General features: G+C 39.0%; 1 protein-coding gene across 1 annotated transcript in view; it reads left to right on the forward strand.

The window, feature by feature from the left end:
• The first annotated feature begins 301 nt into the window (after positions 1-301).
• LOC140953933 (glycogen debranching enzyme-like) overlaps positions 302-12,981 on the forward strand; it is a 38,172-nt gene continuing 25,492 nt past the window's right edge. The window contains exons 1-10 of the mRNA XM_073403312.1: positions 302-386; positions 1,061-1,295; positions 2,265-2,412; positions 4,156-4,308; positions 4,893-5,164; positions 5,796-6,017; positions 6,554-6,769; positions 9,948-10,214; positions 11,163-11,220; positions 12,146-12,269. Coding sequence (XP_073259413.1) covers positions 311-386; positions 1,061-1,295; positions 2,265-2,412; positions 4,156-4,308; positions 4,893-5,164; positions 5,796-6,017; positions 6,554-6,769; positions 9,948-10,214; positions 11,163-11,220; positions 12,146-12,269 — 1,771 coding nt within the window. The 5' untranslated portion in view covers positions 302-310. The remainder of the gene's footprint in view (positions 387-1,060; positions 1,296-2,264; positions 2,413-4,155; positions 4,309-4,892; positions 5,165-5,795; positions 6,018-6,553; positions 6,770-9,947; positions 10,215-11,162; positions 11,221-12,145; positions 12,270-12,981) is intronic.

Raw genomic sequence — 12,981 nt, forward strand, 5'->3', positions numbered from 1 at the left:
AAACCTCTCCCCTGACCCTAGGGTGGCGTGACCCACAGCCTAACCAATGCCCGACTGGGTATGCTTGAAATAAACTAAGACCTCAAAAAAACATTGTTGAACTTTTCTTTCAATAACAAATAAAGTAGAGAAGGCACAAAAGGAGCTGACGATTTAAAAATAGCGACCGCGGCGCCAAGGGTTTCCCCTAGTCCAGCCTTGATTTTTTTGTAATCCTCGTCACGCAGAAGATTCATGCGTGACCCACCGATCGAGCTGACGTATTTTGAGGCATCTTTTGACCCCAGGCCTGTTCGCCGAGTTTACAAAGATGGCGGTACAAGTTCGAGTGCTTCAACTTGATGCACGACATGACTTGGAAACCAATTTATACAGGCTGGAAAAAGGTAAGTCTATATAACTGAAAGATAGAAGATGAGTGATATACGGTTTTGTGGATAGAATACAGATTTGTTGAACTGAAGTGCTACATTAAAATTATTAAATTCAGATAACCAAGTCTGCATATCGATATTGGCACTGGCCGGCTGGCATATCATTGATTGTTAAATGTGTGTTTCGAAACATTAATCCCAAACAGTTTCATATAGATATTGACCCAAAGGCGATATCACTTACAACATTTCTATTCAATTGTCGGCTTAAAATCGCGAATTGATGGTTATTGTCTCTTGTTTGCTTTTGACATGCTGGCACGTACACTCCCTAATTAATTTCATGAAAGTTACCCCGGCCCAGAATATTTTACATACGATATTTGGAGTGAATGAATGAAACTTTGTATTATTTTGTATTATTCTAATGAAGGGCCACCTAGTGGAATTGTTGAATAAAGTCATTATTATTATTATTATCATTATTATTATCATTATCATTATCATTTTTATTATCGTTATCATAATTTATTATTATTAAAAGCTTGAGTTTTAAAAAATATTTCTTCAGCCTTGTTTGATACATTCAGATACATTTCACTATAAATAGTTAGTAACTATGATTTCACTCAGTGTTTGGTTTTAACAAATAATTAAGAGCTAAGCTGATTTGTTGAATTGTTCAGGATGGAAGCTCCGTTTCACCCTTGGCCCATCATTACAACCCTATGACATTCACTTGTTCTGCAATCATCCACCACCTGGAAAGCAATCTTTTGAAAGAAATAAGTATTATGAGTTGGCATGGACATGTCCACCAGGAAAGCCTTGTGATGATGCTGATAGATTTGCTGATCTGACAACATCAACAGCTGGAGCCTTCCATTTTTATGTTACTTACAAAGATGATGGAGAGGATGAGTAAGCTTTTGGGTATATGTTTTAAATTCAGACTTGCCAAGTGTCATGACTTTGTTGTGAGTCTCACGATTTCTCTTAATTCATGACCTATCCCATGCTAGCCTGAGAAAACAGCTGACATGTGGTGCCGCTACCACTGGTTTCCCCACCAAATGACATCTGAGAAACGAGCGTAGAAAAAATTCCATACTGATGACGTGTCACTACTTAGATTTGGGTAGTGCTTCCTGATTGGTCATGCCGCTTGGGAAATTTGATTCAACCAATCAGAAGCACTACTCAGATCTGGGTAGTGGCGCATCATCACTATGGAATTTCTGCACTCGTTTATCAGACGTCATTTGGTGGGGAAACCAGTGGTAGCATCGCCAAATGTCTGCTGTTTTCTCAGGCTAATCTCATTCTCTCATGAGTTGACAACTGATTCTCATGCCTTTGCTAAAAAGTCAAACTCCAAAAAATTTTTGGAGCATCTTGAGGGGTTCACTTTCAGGCTAGACAGGGTGCAAAGAAAGTCAGTTTTACAGCCTGCCATTCGGGCAAGTTGCAGCTAGCATGTACTAGCCCACAAGTCATTTCAACTAGCCCCAAAACCCTTTTTGATTAGCAGGATTGATGACCATCCTTCTGTAATTTGAATTTCCCCAAAAAATTCACTTGCCTGTCGGGCAAGTTAAGAACGGAATTCACTAGCCCGAAAGCAAAATCCACTAGTCCCGGGCTATCGGACATGACTTTCTTTGCACGCTGCTAGATAGCAAACTCAATTTAAAGAATACACCTAGCAGTTGCATTTGATAAGCAGTGATGAATAACATAATTAAGAAGTTTCCAATCACACCCTTAGTGACCTGAAATAATATAAAATTAATCTAATTAATTTAATTAATTAGGAGAATGGATAAAATTAATCTAATTAATAAGAAGAATATTATTTGTTAACATTGTTCTTATTGAATTCCCTTGCAGGGAAAAAAGACCAACATCTGGATATTTCAATGTAGATCCTGTTCTCAGAGTAAATAAAGAAGAGACAATCCCGCTGGAATGTGTCAGCTTACAGACTGTGCTTAGCAAATGCCTTGGTCCACTCACAGAGTGGTATGATCGACTCATGGTCAGTAGTACATGTGTGTGTCAGATTGTACCTCATTCACCGAAACTGTTCCTTATAAGCCCTGGACTAATACATCTTCGTCTTGGGTTTGCATATAATTGTTGAGAATTCCCAAACCTGTGAGTGTTTGTATCAGGCTATGCAAACACATGAAAAAACTTTTCTATTGCTAAGTTATAAATTAACTTTCTGGAGAAAAAATGCAAAACTCTTTCTTCTGGCACCGATTAAGAGAGAAATTCTTACCAGTTACAAAGTCTTGTACACGAAGTCTTGCACTCATAATCAGTTCTTGTTTTGCAAAAAAGAGGCTTTGCCAAATGTGGATTTTTCTTGCTTAAACTGTCAGCTTAAGCGAAAGAAAATTGAGGGAATGGGTAAAAAGTTTAATATTTTATAATGGTCAGTAGTAGATGTGTGTGTCAGATTGTACCTCATTCACCAAAACTGCTATTTATGAGCCCTGGGCTTATCATCTTCACAAGGGGTGTTAGGAAGGCTTATAAACGGAGGTGCTTTTATCTGAGGGGCCTTATTGGGAATAGAAAAAGCACTTCAAAACAAGCTATAGCGCAGCAGTTCTGATGAAAATACATTTTGTATATTTTACTAGTTTTATTCAAGCTTTAAAGGGCCTGTGTCACGGCTGGTTTGTTCATTTTGTTTAGAATGCCAATTACTTGTCCTTATTCACTATGTAGCTGAAGAAATTTTTAGTCAATGACAAAATCACAGCTTCCTGTCAAACAAATATGTTTCCCAATCAAACTTTACAAGCAACAGAAATGAACTTTGAAAAAATGTTAGCCTAACAAGGTTTCAAACACCACAAATTATTGCAATCCTTTTCAGTCCCCTTCAAGTTAATCCGTCCATGCCTGCTGTTGTATTTGCTGTTTTTTACTTCTTTTAACATTTTGAGCAGCTATTTTTATATTTCACTCAACTTTGTGGTAATTTGTACTGTCCAAATTTTTGTAAATTTTGTGACACAGCACCCTTAAAACTTCTTATTAAATTATTTTCATTTCAATACAAGCTAGAGGGGGGCTTATATCAGGGGTGGCTTATAATCAGATATTTTTCGCTTATAGGGAGATGAGTCTACAACTGTGGGGAAGCTTATAAGTGGGGGGGGGGGGATGCTTAAAAGCAGCAGTTTACGTTTGTTTTTTTCTCAATGTACAAGATATGCATTTTTAATGCAGTCTTCCAGGGTTCAAATCCTATCCTCTACATCTGTAGGCGCAAACTAGGGTTTTATAGAGGATTTTTGGTCTCTTCATAAGCTTTCAATGACAAAAAGTTCAGATTTAATTGGAGCAACATTTATGTGGTTTTGAAGTGTTGGAATGTTCTTTTTACTGGCCATAGACCCTGAGCGGTTACCCTTCTTTCCTCAGAGTCATTCCTGGTTATGCCACTCTTCCCTCACACATGCTCTTGATCTACTGTGACTCAAAAGAAAAATGAGAGTCTGCTCACAGTCTACACCAGCCAGTAAAGAAACAGAGAATAAAGTATTTCATTATGAAACACAGAGCATTTTCTTTCATGCCAACTGAACCTACTGTACCATATTGAATTTGAGCGAAGATTTACCATCTTTCTTGTGGATTCAATAATATTGATAATAATAATGAAAATGATGATGATGATGATGGTGATGATAAATTGTTTACTTTATTATTCAGTATAACTATAACTTTAGGTTTAAAATAATTTGATTTTTATTTTTCATAGGTGACAAAGGAAACAGGCTACAATATGATCCATTTTACACCAATCCAGAAGCTAGGAAAGTCTAATTCTTCATATTCATTAGCAGATCAACTAGCCGTCAATCCTGTACATCACTCATCAGATGGGAAGAAGGTTACATTTGATGAAATAAAGGTAACAATAAAATAAAACTATATGCAGTTATCAAGAAAAAAAAACCAAAATTTGTTTCTCAACCATACAGACGTGTCATACTTTTGAATCACAAGGGCTAAATTTGTTTCGTTCAGATGTACTTGTTTGTGCACAAGCTTGTAGGCAGGTTGTTGATTCTTACGATAAACTGTAGATCCACCAGCTCCCTATTTCCTCTTAATCCAATGCTATTAGATGAAGCTATATGGCGAGTTATATGTCATACACTTCAGTTGACAAGTGTTAATTCAGTGCGGGGTGTCAAGTAATATTTACAGTCAAAATTCTCTGCTTTATGCTGATAAGAATCTGGGTTTGGTGGCATAACATAAAGGGGGAGTTTTCTAACTGTTTGACCTGAAGGGATTTTCTTTTACTATCTTTTTGTTAGCTATATTTTGTTAATCTAACCCCCCTTAGCTATCCGAATAAAGTGCTGTGCAAGAAAAAAAACAAAAACAAAAAAACTCACGTTAGTTGCTTTGCATGGCAAGTGGGCCTTGATCTGCTCACTAGCTTGCTTTTGGTCATTGAATTGACTCAATTCTTTTCAACCCTACCAGGACCTCCTTGACAAGATACGCAAAGAATGGAAGGTTTTGTCTGTTGTGGACATCGTACTGAATCACTCAGCTAACAACTCTCCTTGGCTCTGGAAACACCCTGAATGTGCATACAATCTAGAAAATTCCCCTCACCTCAAACCAGCTTTTTTGTTGGATCGAGCTCTCTGGCACTTTTCATGTCAGGTAGCTGATGGCTTATGGGCAAGTGATGGCTTGCCTCCTGAAATTAACACTGAGGAACATGTTCATCAATTTGGGGAAATCCTGCGGTAAGAATGCCTGTATTTATTTATTTATTTTTATTATTATTATTGTTTTTTTTTTTTTGCATGAAGGGCATGTTTCACCTTATCTCTCCATGTAAGATTCCAGAATCCTGGGCTTTGGAATCTGGAAATCTGAATTCTGGACCCTGCTAACAATAATAGAGTTTCACTGACAATGAATCTCCAAGACTATCTTGGATTACCTTACATGGGCTGAGCATTAGATTGCAAGGTTGAGACCTAATTTTGTCCCCATGTGAAATAGAACCCTACTTTGAAGATCCTTATTTCATCCTGCATTTGGGTTCAAAATGTGAATTGTTATTCAGACTCGTTATTATGATTCCCATCTGGACTCTAGTGATTTCCAGTATCATAAGAAATTGCCAAGTTATTGAGTTAGATGTATGGGTAGTTACTTAAAAACAAACAAACAAACAAACAAGAAAATACCAAACTGATCTGAAAGATGTAATTGTTGTGACAAAAGGTAGATAACCCTATTCCCTGGATAAATCTCTCTCCACTGGATAATGCAATTGGTTTCCCTAATACTTATTGACTGGATAGTGATTTATGTGGTGAATAGCACTATCCAACCTTTTAACTACTAGGTCGCGATGTTTAATTTCAGCCATCAAGTTTTGCCAAAACTGAGACTGTGGGAGTTTTTTTCTGTGGATGTAAAAAAGACAGTAGAACAGTTTCGTCGCGATGTCTTAAACTCTGGAGGACCAGCAAGTGCTTCATCAAGCGCTGACAGTCCACCACTCAAGCTCACAACTGGAAAATCCTACCAACGATTCTCAGCAACAGTAGACTTGGCAAAAGCTTTGGAAAAGTTTAACAAAGAGCGGTAAGCAGGCTTCAACTTTGTCTATAACCCAAGTAAAGTCCTCTTAATGTTTTATAATTGTGGCTTTCAAGTTGCTCCATTTATCTAACTCGTTCAAATATAATATCTGTCCATGTATGCACTTGTAAATGTTATAGCTGTATTCACAAAGGATTTCAAGGTTCTTAACAACGTTAAGCCGTTGTTAACGGTGGCTGAAATTGCCCGGATTTTAGCAACCCTAGTGTAAGCTTTCTTGACCTTAAATTCTGCAAGAGTGTTGTCCAGTTTTTTTTTCCTCAGAATGTTTTGCTTTGAGTTGGGAAGAATTTAATTTGAAGTCAGTGGGAAAACAGACTAAACACAAGGAATTTGAGTTATGATTTTACAGTCGACATTTAAGCCTTCCAGCAAAACAAGTGTAAAGTATGAACCACCGTTTTAAAGCTTAGTCCCATATTTAAAATCCTGTTACACCAGACTCCCTTCAGCTAAGCGTAAAGAGCATTGACTTCTTTTGTCCAGAATAACATTATTACTCTTGATTGACTTCCCAGGTCTGATGCTATGGATGAGAAAGACAGGCTCCGTCTTTGCTGTGACGCTTTAAAAAAGCATCTTACTGATCTGAATGAAGCAGTGAAGAATAATGAAATCAATGATCACATTGAATCTGCCATTAAAAATGTTCAAAACAGCATGAGATATGAACGCCTGGATGACAAAGGCCCTAAATATGCAAAAGTTACCAGGAAAAATCCATTGGCAACAAAGTAAGTACAGCAACAAACATCATTTCTTTTTTTTTTTGACACAAATTGGCCTTTCGTCCACACAAAACCAGTGAATTCGCTCATCGAGACCAAATCTTTTTTGAAGCGCTCTCCAGAGTGGTTAAAGCGGCCCCGTCGAATTCCGTTAAAAAGGAGTTGGAGCAACAAGGACGGCGACGGCAGTAGTATAGAAGAGACCCGTTAGGCCGTTTTTTTTTATCGCGGCGGAATTTCATTAGCTTGTGCACAGGGCGGATAAAGGTTGGGCGGTGAAACGAGCGCGTCCGAGCAAAAAGGTGTGATGCAGTGGACTGGGACTCTGCTTAGAAATGTCGCTTGTTTTCGCCTTCGGTCAGGGCTTGCGATGTGGTTTGTACATTAGACACTGCCGCTGTCACTGAATTATGGCAGCTTGATTTGTTTTCTTGCACTTCTTCCTCGTTCCTTTGTTCTGGTACCCTGTCTCCGAGAGGCAAATGTTGCTATTTTTTGCGGGAGGTTTAGTTGGAGTAGACAAACATCTCTTTCAAAGGGTTTCTTTTATTACTTCCATGACTCTACCACTGACTACTACCAATGTCGATGTTATTCCAAAACAAAAACAACTAAGTACTGTCTAAAACACGAAGGAAAATCTCATTCATGTCATCCATGGCAAAACTAAAAGACAGCAGATCGTGCTTCATAACTAGATGACGTGTATTTTATAACTGCGTGCAGCTCGTGCAAGGTGAAATTATGCTAATTTCAATCACCATCATCCTTCTTTTTAATTTTGAAAAAAACATCTCATACGTCTTTCTGTTTCTTCGAAACTTCAAAATTAATTTCCCCTCAGTTTTTACTGTTTACCTTGTTTTGTTTTAGAGAGAAAAAGGGAGAAAAAACCTTACAACTAACCTCACTAAATTTTGTTTACATGCGGTTGCCGGATTTGCAAAGCATTGCGCGAATCCCCCTGGCGCGTTGCATCCGAGAAGCAAAGTTTGAAGAAGTACAACGCCACTATATCAATATATATCAATCTAATTTTTTGTTATGTTGTATAAAATTTATCCCCCTTTAACATATGTAAAAATTGAGGTTAAGAAGTGTTAAGCTTTTGCAAACGAAACGGCGAAAGACGATTAGGTGATATTTAGTGGAAGGAGGAGGTATTCAACACTTTCAAATTAAACTCAAATTTTGGCATTATACGACCAACAAGTTTGACTTATAGACGTACAGACACAAACATATGAAACTGTTTATTGATATTGTCATGAAACGAATTTATCTATTTAACAATGTGGCCTGAAATTACAGAAAGAAAATAGGATTTCCGGTTTGCAAAAAGGAAAATTTCGCCGGCCTTCAAGCGCACCGGAAGCGCGGAAAGAGCGCTCGTGCCAGTCCTACTCCGCATCACACATTAAATGAAGAGCGGAGCGCTCGTTTCACCGCCCAACCTTTATCCGCCCTGCTTGTGCAGGAACACATTTACGCCGATGACGTCATAACCTTTTGTCTTTATCTCATGAATAAAATGCACAGGAAACTCATTAAGATAAGGTTTCGTGCTATTTAAAGTGATTTAACCGGTGTGACAAGTTTTCTGGTTACTGTATGGTCGATCAATGTCATTGTTTTTGATTGGTTAATTAGAAAATACGAAACGCTCTCATCGGTTAATTCATGGTGTCTAAGAAATAAACTCAAACTTGCCTGTGACTTAAAATCACTGCACTGTAACGTAATCATGCAAGTTCTATAAAATGAGAAGGTGGAGGAGGGAAAGAATTTAAATGTGGTGGTGGTGGTGGTGCTGGAGGAAAAAAACAAAAAAAACGGCCCAAAAACGTTACTTAAAAACGAATTCGCGCTAATTCAAACTTTATCGCGCTTTTTCCATCTCGTTTAATTTGTGATATGTGCGCAATTTTTTTGGAGTTGAATTCTGAAGGATTTTATCAAAGTTGATGAAAAGAAATCGTGTGTTCCCGTCCTCGACAAAACGCGAAATGAGGCACTTTCACGTTGTAGCCGTGCAGTGACGGCTGACAAATGTACGAAAGAGCATGGTGCACGTGCAAAATTGTTTTTTTGCTAATCTAACTTGTTGCATTTTTGCTGTTTCCGTAGCTGTCGCGGTCGCTGTTAAGCTCCCTTTTAAAATATTTGATGCGTTTCAAAAATCTCCGTGTGGACGGGGCATTAGCCGTCAGTTCTTTAACGTCTAAGAATTTTACACGAAACAATCCATGTTTATTCTCTTAAGAAAAGGAGTAGTGTACGAGCTGCTCGGAAGGTCTCTCCTGATTGGTCGCAGGAAACAATGACATATCATTCTTCTAATTGTTCCAAGAAAGGATTTTTCACGTTTTGGCGTTAAAATCTACGAATGGGATACCAACAAATCTTAACAGGTTATCTCCAATAACATAGCAATGGTGATCCTTTTACGTGCCAAAAAAAAGAATGATGTTTTCGTGCGAAAGCTCACCTAGCATTTCATGGAATAATGAATTTATGAAATAACGTGAATTCACTATTTAAGAGTCGTTTTCGCCACCGTCGTCATAATTTTTCAACTGTTCGTGAGTATTAAATTTTGCGGCGTTTTTAAAACGCCGAAATAAGCAAACATAACGAAATAATAACCTGCGGTCTCTCTCTTCACCAAGGCAATACGGAAAGCTGTAAAAACCTGGAACATAAGAAATGGAAGTGAATTGGTTAACGAAGATTTAACCTTGGAGTTACCGTTTTTTTAGTAGCCCCTTCAATAATGCAATTTGTTTTCATATTCTCATGAGAGACCTTTAGATTCTAGGACGAGAAAGACTACGATTACGAGATTTAACTTAACGTTTTTTCGCGTATTCTCAAATAATTGACAACCCGGATAGCTTAATTGTCATCCTTTTTTTCCAAACAAATAATTAGCACTGTTATCTTTATTGAAAGAGGTTAAGCTATTTTCCAGCCGCAAAATAATAAAACCTATAACACTTTATAACTTGTGTGCGCTAACTCGACATTCTCACTAAAATTGGTAGTAGAATGCCGACGGCTACCACGTTTTCCCGCCAAAATGACGCTGGTGCATGCGGGTGCACTACTCAGTATTGAGGAAATCTCGTACTTGTAGTCGTACTCGTCTTAGAATCTAAAGGTCTCTATTGTCTTTAACCTCCAGCTACTTTATAACATCTGGTGATTGTGATACCATTGAAGAGGAGGAGCAACTCATGTTCTCTGACAAGGCCAAACTTTGCATGGCTGCCCAAGGGTGGATATGGGGAGGAGATCCACTGAACGACTTTGCAGCGCCTGGCTCACTGGTGTATCTTCGACGTGAACTTATTGCCTGGGGCGATAGTGTTAAACTGCGGTATGGACAAAAACCTGAAGATGCGCCTTTCCTTTGGGACCATATGCTTCAATATACACAGATTTGTGCAAGGTGAGATAAGTGTTGCTCATACAACTAAATTGGCGCATGCAGGAGATGAGAGTATTGCTAACCACAGTCCTTTTATTTTTCCGTAAGATCGTGGGCATCGAGCGCCTACCTTTACCGCTTTACGGACGGCCATTTTGGTTTCAAATGTACCGAGTGTGGCCTGTGGTTGAATTTCAAATCTTGTTAAGAGGCAGGGATCGGTTTGGGAGGGGCCTTCCTCCCCGGTAACCCCTGTTATAGCTACATGTTTAAAACCCGTGGCACGCCCCCTCATGACATTACATTAATTAAAACCAAGATGGCCGCCCATGACGGTAAGCGCTTTATCTCGACGTTCTTGCGGAAAAATAGTGGACTGTGAACGGTCTATAACCTGTGGGCAATTTCAGTTGAAGTACTTTTCGTTTATGATTTGATTCGTCAGCCAAAATTAGAGTTTTTTGTGCATTGAGTGTTGTGGTCTATGATGTGCACAGGAAACTATAGTGGGAACAAATTTTATAAGACGAAGGGAAAGGGAAGCCGAAAAAAGGATAAACGATGAAAGAATGAAAGATGATGGTAAATTTTAAGCTCGGTGAAACAAATGCGAAAATGAAGTTTTCACAAAGATAAATGATATTGAGAATAAAGACCCTAATAACAAGATGAAAAATGACATCTATTAAGGTTATATAGCCTTCTGCATGAGTAAGGTGCGTTGTTTTCTCATTGCTGATAGGAGTGAAAATGGCAGTGAGAATAAGAATGGGAGTAGAAAGAAAATGGAAAATGGGATAAAAATAGAAGAATGGAATTGAGAACGGAAAGAAAAATCAGTAGTGGGAAAAACTTTGAAAGTGGAGATTTGAATAAGAATAGAAATGGAAATGAAAGTGGGATCAGGACTAGCTTACAAATTTTATTTCAGAGATTTAGTCTGTAAGCTAAATACTGTATTAATTTCAGATTGTTTGATGGCATTCGGTTGGACAACTGTCATAGCACACCGCTTCATGTTGCAGAGGTCAGTAGAGGTCTTAGGACGCAATGATACAGACAGAAAACTCATGCAACTTTTACAAGTTGCATGGCGATATCGCTCATTTTGCAATCCGCTTGCTGATCTTGTTGGGCAACAATCTTGTTGAAAGCAGAAGAGCCTTGGCGCAACAACATTGCAGCTTTAAGCAAAGAAATATTCTTGCGTGAAAAACATTTGCCCGCTCTAAAACAGGCAACATTGGTTTCCAACAATTTTGCATGAAAAGTTGCTACCCGTAACACCGCACCTGTAGTACGTACTCAAGCAGCTAAGGTGCAGTGGAAAGGAGTCAGAGTTTGTGTTTTAGAGTGGTTTTCGTTTGAGTGTCGTAAAACCAAAACCAAAGTAATTACTCTGGCCAATCACAAAGGACACAGACAATACATTGAACCAATCAAAACTCGAAGTAATTACATGTGGCTGACGCAAAGCGCGGGAAAATGCATGCGAGCGCGTCACAATTGGCTGTGGTTTTACTTCTGATTGGATGAAAAGGTGGCGCGAATCTTTTAAGCCAATCGCATCGTGTAGAAAGTACAAAACCAATTACTTTTCGACACTCAAATGAAAACCGCTCTAAAAATTTCCTTGATTGTGTCAACTCAGTTTTATAAGATGCAAGGCACATTGTTTGCGAGTAATCAACGTTTAAAGCTTCCATCTTCCCTCGTTGAAACCCGTTCTCCCCGGGCATTATCACCCTGCTCATCCCTCACATTTTGCGGTCCACCTTCCCGATCTCACGTTCTACGCGAGGTTCTGCAATGCACGTATTTCCAGTACAATAATAAACTATTTTAGCATAAGGATACATCTGATTGAGTAATCAACGAGCATTTAATTTGACCAGGACTCCATAAACTGTCATCACGAGATCAGTTCTGATTCTTTTCATCATTTATTGCAGTACTTTGTGGATGCCGCCAGAAAAGTTAAACCAGACCTGTACGTTACAGCGGAACTTTTCACTGGCTCTGAAAACACAGACAACATATTTGTCAATCGATTAGGCATTACGTCCCTTATAAGAGGTATGAGATTGCGATGGGATGCTGCGGTTAAGACGGGAAAGTTGTTGAGCCGAATTTCACTATAAGACTGTTTTGGGGACGCTAGCGCTTTTTTAATTTGTTTTGATTTCCCTGTTTTTCCGTAAGATCGTCGAAATCAATAGCTTACTGTAACGGCAGTTACCCTGGGTGCTGGAGTCCTTTCATGCGCGGTTTTCGGTTTCAGTCAAGTCTTAACAGTGACCCGCGCGACTGCGGCCGACACCGAAGCATCCCGCTGCACACGAGAAAAAAACTCTGATACTCAGGATAAACGGCAAGCCATCTTGTTTTCAGATGTACGGAGGGGTTAGACGCGTAAATTTGAAAGCAAGGTGGCCAGCTGTTACACTAAGCGCTCGATCTCGTTGATCGTACGAAAAATAGGGGACTGTAAACAGCCTGCTGCTTCATGATAGGTTACGCGGGAAACTGGGTCAGAATTTGTCTCCTAAACAATCCCATAATGCAGTGCAATGTAACTCTGACCCAGTCTTAAGCGCAGCCAAAAGGCTATTACATTTATGCAAATGTAAATAGGTGCACTATCTGTGGCATGGATTGGCTTAAAAAAATACTTTGCTTTGCAAACTCTATTGCTCTTTGCGAAAAGTGCCCGGTGTCACAGTGATATGGGAATCTCCGTTTTGGGCGTCCCCATTCCCAACACCCTAGTGATATGGGCATCCCCTGT

This window comes from Porites lutea, chromosome 12 (assembly GCF_958299795.1).
Source record: "Porites lutea chromosome 12, jaPorLute2.1, whole genome shotgun sequence".
Classification (NCBI taxonomy): domain Eukaryota; kingdom Metazoa; phylum Cnidaria; class Anthozoa; order Scleractinia; family Poritidae; genus Porites; species Porites lutea.